Genomic DNA, 6,062 nt, shown 5'->3' on the forward strand with positions numbered 1-6,062 from the left:
TTACTCAACAGTAACATTAATCCTGTTCCCCACGAATCACGTCATCGAAATCTCCACACCTGATGTCTTAACCAAATAACCGTATCGTGTATTTTGCGTGCATGAAATGACTATAATATCAACTTGTCTTTTAGTTTCCTGCTCTTAAATTCTTGGCCTTGGTTACTTTTTACTTCGGGGCATTTTAGTCAATCAAGTACCCAACGACCGGTATTCGGTTTCACCACAGCCACAAGCAATTTCGAATAATGAACACTCAACCAACCAAGAAATTAACTACTAATAATCTAATGACCATTGAGCCCTTCTGTCCACTAGCCACCTCGTCTAAATACCGTCCTCCAGTAGATTCCAAAACATCAATTTATAAAGGTCATTTTCGTCAAACCAAAAAATTGACACGGTGAATTAAGCCAAGATGGTAGTTTCACCCACTGCCACCATGAGGAGTCTGTTCCCAAAAGACCTCCATATCCACGAGGAGGGAACCACCCTAAGGTACCAAATTTGTCCTTTCAGAAAAAGAACAGGGACATCTTAGGAAACTAAAACAATGTGACCCGTATATAATTACAAGCCCAGAACGTGCTGTTGTTTAAAAAGCACAACCTGCAGTGATTCTTTCCATGCAGATTACATTTAAATGCCATGTAGGAACGCACGTGGCAGATCAATCCCAGTCAGCAATCCTTCCTCTTTAAAACACACGCTCCTGGCCTCTGCTCTTTATCCTCTCTCTCGCCAAATCAAGATCACCACACAACTGAAAGCTCTCATTTCCATCGCTCTCTTTTCTTTTTGTGTATTGTTTGGGTCTTGTCGCCGGAGATCATCTTTTCGCCGGCAAGTTGAATCTATTAACCGGTAAATGGAGGATTCGGCTACTGATTGTAGGCGGTTGTTCAATTTCCAAAGTGAAAGGGTGACGTTATCTTGCCGTCGAGTATTTCGGGAACTTTAACAGTATTTTTCTAGAAATCCAAAACAAAAGCGACTTGTACTTAGCAGAGTTTAGAAGTTATTCCATGCTTTGTCTCGCAAATCAGAGTCAAATATAATACTATTGCTTTGTAATAATTAGAATCTCTGGAGGAGGTCTCAACACTTTAGAGTCCCTCCAAATTAGAAAAAAGTTGGTAAACGCAGCAAATTCCTGGGTTTCCGTGTCGTTTTGATCTGCTGATCTTATTCTGTGTGGAGTAATCAATGCTTCTGCTGCTTCATTTAATCGATGTGTAGAGTAGAGAGTTTTACAGTTCAACTAACTTTTTTTTAAGGATTTCTCTTGAATTTCTTCGTTTCTCAATCTGTCTTGAGAGCGAAGATATTTTAGGTTTTTTTTTTTCGAGGTTTCTGTGCAGTCTGTTGGCAGAAATTAATAATTCAATAATGGAGGAGAGAATTTGATTGGAGTGAGGAGTTTTTTTTTTTTCTAGTGTTGTTGATCACTGCGATCATGCCTTTTCCAATGAAGATTCAGCCGATCGATTATCAAACACTCGATGAACCAGTGGCTCACCAGTTGGAGTCAGTAAAGCCGGTGGGGAAATCACGATTGAAGCGACTGTTTGAGAGGCAGTTCCTGAGAAATTCAGCTGCTGAAAAGGTCGGTGCCATCGAGGAGTCGCACTTGAAGGACGGCTGTAACGAGTTCGAGCCGAGTTCGGTGTGCTTGGCGAAAATGGTGCAGAACTTCATCGAGGATAGCAACGAGAAGCAACCATCAGTTAGGTGTAACCGTAATCGCTGCAACTGCTTCAACGGAAATTGTAACGACAGTTCTGAAGATGAATTTGACTCGTTTGGTGGTTTTGGCGATTCTAATCTTTCCTCCTCTGTTGAAGCAATTGAAATTCTAAAGGTAATTAAATCAATTGCGTTGGAATTGAATTTTTTTCTTCTTGTTTTTGGTTTTGGAATTGTGCAAGTGATAGGGTTTTTATGGGCAGAGTTTGGTGCTGTGTGCAAGTGTTTGTGAGAGGAATTTGCTGGCGGATACAGCGAGGGTTGTTGATAAGAACAAGATGTGTAAGCGAAAAGATGATGTTTGGAGGAAGATCGTTGTTGATGGTCTGTTGGGTCTTGGATATGACGCTTCTATCTGCAAATCTCGCTGGGAAAAAGCCCCCTCCTATCCCGCCGGTACTTTCTCTCTCTCAAATGGATAAACCGTGTTTGTGTCTGTTTCCTAAATTGCGCAAAATATCCTTTTATATTCTGTTTGGTTCCTAGAAAAGGATAATTAACTAAAACCCAGAAAGAAAAAGAACCATTTTTATATCATATTTCGGAAACAAGTAAAATCATTGAACCCAAAATTCTCACTAGTTTAGGAATATCTTCATTTTCTGTTTGGTTCATCAGACAGAGAGCGGAAAATTTTGTATCCCTTATTTGCTGGGAGAATACGGGGAAGAAGAGCTGTGATTACATTTCAATGTGAATTGTGATCAGAACACCTACATGCAATCAATTATGGGAAATAATGTATAGTTTGTTTCGAATACAGGGGAATATGAATACATAGATGTGATCATCGCAGGCGAGAGGCTGCTAATTGACGTTGATTTCAGATCGGAATTTGAGATAGCTCGATCAACCAAGACTTACAAATCTCTTCTCCAAACACTACCTTACATTTTCGTAGGTAAAGCTGATCGTCTCCAGAAGATTATTGCCATTGTATCGGATGCAGCAAAGCAGAGCCTTAAGAAGAAGGGCATGCCCATTCCGCCATGGAGAAAAGCTGAGTACATCAAAGCTAAGTGGCTTTCTCCTCACCCGCGAACCACACCTCCTCTTAGCTCAAAAGAAACATATCCTAAACCGGAAAAGGAGCAAACTTTGGTTCAAAATGGGATTGCGGAGATTGAACGGAGTTGCCAGGAGAAGAATTCAGTGGAGGATGATGCTGAGATGGGCGAGTCTGTGTTTGCTTTGTCATCTGAAGGTTCCGTGGCAGAAGAGGAGGTTATAGCGGTGAAAGAATGGAAGCCACCTGATGTTAAGCCCAAAAGTTTACAAATTGGGATTAAGATGGTGACCGGATTGGCCTCTGTTATCGAAGATGAGCCTTGAAATTTTGACCCCCCTCCCTTTTTTTCCTCTTTTTTTTTTTTTTTTGACATTGAAGAACAGATTATATGATCCTATATGTTTTAACCGATCAAACCAAAACCCCTTCTACTTTTTGTGTAAGGGTGTGATTTTACTACTAATATAATAAAACTCTTTACTGTAAGAAGAATGGCTAATACAAATGACATAATTTCCTGAGTATTTTTTGTTAATCCTCTCCCTGTTTCTAAGCTCCTTATTTAGAGTATAGTGTTTATATATATATATATATATATCAGATGAGGTTCAATTGATTTTATATTTTGTTCCCATCCATTGTCGGTTTATCTTGTAATCTTCTTCAAGTTCTCACAGAGAAGGGGATCTTTACTCCAGTGCAATAAAAAAAAAGTAACAAGAGAAAAAGGGTAATCTCCCTTTTTTATTTCTCTGTTTTTCAATCCGTCATATGTTATCTATTGGTGATTTTGTATGTTTTTCTTGAAGGCAAGCAGAACAGAATTTGATGATGAAGAGAGAATAGACTCGTGCTTTCTCGAGCTGCGTGAGGTGAAGACTGAAAGAAAACCATTTTTAATAGCCCAGCCACATGGCTCTCTGTTTTCTTATTCAATGTTTTTATTTTATTTACTCTAATTATTCTTGTATTCTTGTATTCTTGAGCAATGAAGCTCTTCTTTTGAATTAGATATTCTGATTAGTGCGTGACAGTTTATTAGTCTCATTCATATCACAGTAGTTGCTTGTTGTGGAATCTCGGCAGAGAGGAGAGCAATTGGTCATGGGTGGTTGGTATTTTTCTTTGCCGTGTGGGCTTGGTAAATGAGTTGGTTACTCCACTACCCTTTTGACCATACAAGCGCTCTCGACTCTTTTTATTCTCTATGGTTTGATGATCAGTGCTTGATGATCTAGACGAGGATTAAGAGGAGAAGGGATGAAGACTTACAGGTTTGTAACTAGGATTGGATTTGGTTATTTTCAACTATCAAGGTCAATGTATAATATTTTGCCTTCATATCTACGAATTTAGCATCTGTGTGACGATGCATTGCGACTATTCTCCAGTCTGCTTGATTGGTTTGTGGATTGGATTGGATTGGTTCCGTTTGGAATAGGAGAAAATGAATTGCGACTATATTTTCACCGTTGCTTGTGAAGTGAACATTGCTCCTGGAGCCATGCGGGGATGCATGAGCTGGATCCTCAGAATGAATATGTTCTTGTCGTGCAAGCAGAGAGCTTAGATATATTTCATTATCCTTCATAAAAACTGTCTGTAATAAAAGATGTGGTCGGCCCAAAAGGCTTGTTTTGAATGCTGACGTGAATAGATTTTCCTTTCAAGAAGTTCATGAACACTTCAATTCTAATTTATTTTTCTTGGTTTTACTAATTTTTGTGTTAAAACCCTCTTTTTAGCCACAAGGAAACATGATTTATGCTGTGTGTGCCTGAAGAAACATTGACAAATTAAACAGTCTTCTAGTGCAGAGTCACCAAATGAAAGTGGCTTGTGACGGCAGACAGTGGTGCTTTGAAGTACTTAAATTTCAAGAGGCTGACTAATGTACCCTTATCCGTTGTTGGATACTGTAGTTGGGAAGGCGAAAGTAAATCCTTTTGTAAGAATTGTCAGTTTCACCTCGTAATTACCTTGACTAATGAACTTAAAACCCTTTTCTTTTTCTTTTTCTTTTTCTTTTTCTTTTTTAAGCAAGACAGTAAAAACAATTTCTTTCCCATCGCAAAGAATCGACTCCCACGAGGGCTGCTGAATTTGAATCGCTAGTCCAGTGCAACTTGCCTTGGCTGTACGCAATATGGTTCGCCCGTGCTTGGGAGCATAGAGATTGGTTAAAATTTATTTATTTTTTTATTTTTTTATAGTTTTGATGTGACGAGGTTAAAATAAATTTTTAAAAATAAAAAAATATTATTTTAATATATTTTTAAACAAAAATAAAATATTTTAAAAAATAACTACTATCACATTTACCATTAACACACACCCACAGCTCTTGCTAGCATGAACCAAATTTTGTCGTCTTTGTGCCTAGCATGAACTGTAGTGTTTGTTTATGCGGTTTAACATGTATTTTTTTAACGCGATTTGTGCTGGCAAGTTAAAAAACCATATAAAACAATATTATATATATATATATATAAAATTAAAAAATATTGTAAATATATTTGGGGAATTGCACAAACTAAAGGAAGCTCTTTTTTTCCTTTTGATTTATATTTTTCCTCCTTTTTTTTTGCGCTTTTATATCGCAGATAAATAATTGCAAGTTGTAAAATATAGGCGTATGCAGGTGGGCCGCTCCTAATATCCATCATTTATACAAAAAAGTATTTTGCTATATATTTTTGTGATCATGAGGTCTTTTGCCGCGCGATACACGAAAAGCAAGTGCTTAAGCCATGTCCATCTTGCATTACGAAAACCTTCCTCCTGTTATGTCTTTTATAATTAAACCTTTCTCTCCCTCCTCTCATGGTGGGAGTGACAAATTGCCAAGTTTGTGGATTCCATGTTTGACAATTGTATCCGAAACCTTCCTTAAGACCCATGATTTCTATTTAAGAGTTGAATCGTATCCGGACAGCCACGTGGCCTACCCTGCTTTCCTACTCTACATTAGATTTCCTCTGTGTTAGTAATGAATTTTGTGACTCAAATCCAAATTGCTGAATTAGAGAGCAGATCAATAGGAGTAGAATTGTCTTTCCCCGGTCTGTTACCTTACATACAACCACCGCTCCTCTCTCTCTCTCTCAATGCAACCACCTCGTTAATGCAACATCGATATAGATTAAAAAAAAACAAAAGAATTCATATATATATATAAGACATATAAACACTAAATAATTAAAAAATCTAAAATATTTTGCAGGGCCGGCCCTGCTTGCCTCCCCTGGTTCCGTCTCTGAATACAAGAGGCAAATGAAAAGCCAATAATCAAATGAAGAGCCAAAAT

At 38.0% G+C, this 6,062-nt stretch overlaps 1 protein-coding gene across 1 annotated transcript; it reads left to right on the plus strand.

Annotated features, from left to right (window-relative positions):
- Positions 1-614: 614 nt before the first annotated feature.
- Positions 615-3,276, plus strand: LOC7476874 (uncharacterized). The gene is made up of 3 exons (XM_002306772.4): positions 615-1,861; positions 1,950-2,142; positions 2,510-3,276. The coding sequence occupies exons 1-3, from the start codon at positions 1,457-1,459 to the stop codon at positions 3,076-3,078; spliced, it is 1,167 nt and encodes a 388-aa protein (XP_002306808.1). The 5' UTR covers positions 615-1,456; the 3' UTR covers positions 3,079-3,276.
- Positions 3,277-6,062: the final 2,786 nt, after the last annotated feature.

This window comes from Populus trichocarpa, chromosome 5, assembly GCF_000002775.5.
Source record: "Populus trichocarpa isolate Nisqually-1 chromosome 5, P.trichocarpa_v4.1, whole genome shotgun sequence".
NCBI lineage: Eukaryota > Viridiplantae > Streptophyta > Magnoliopsida > Malpighiales > Salicaceae > Populus > Populus trichocarpa.

What these genes read in the sequence shown, in the direction of transcription:
- LOC7476874 (XM_002306772.4), top strand. Translation starts at nt 1,457, where the DNA reads ATGCCTTTTCCAATGAAGATTCAGCCGATCGATTATCAAACACTCGAT. An exon ending in AAGCAATTGAAATTCTAAAG is followed by an intron (nt 1,862 to 1,949) that starts GTAATTAAATCA and finishes TTTTATGGGCAG; the next exon opens with AGTTTGGTGCTGTGTGCAAG. An exon ending in AGCCCCCTCCTATCCCGCCG is followed by an intron (nt 2,143 to 2,509) that starts GTACTTTCTCTC and finishes TTTCGAATACAG; the next exon opens with GGGAATATGAATACATAGAT.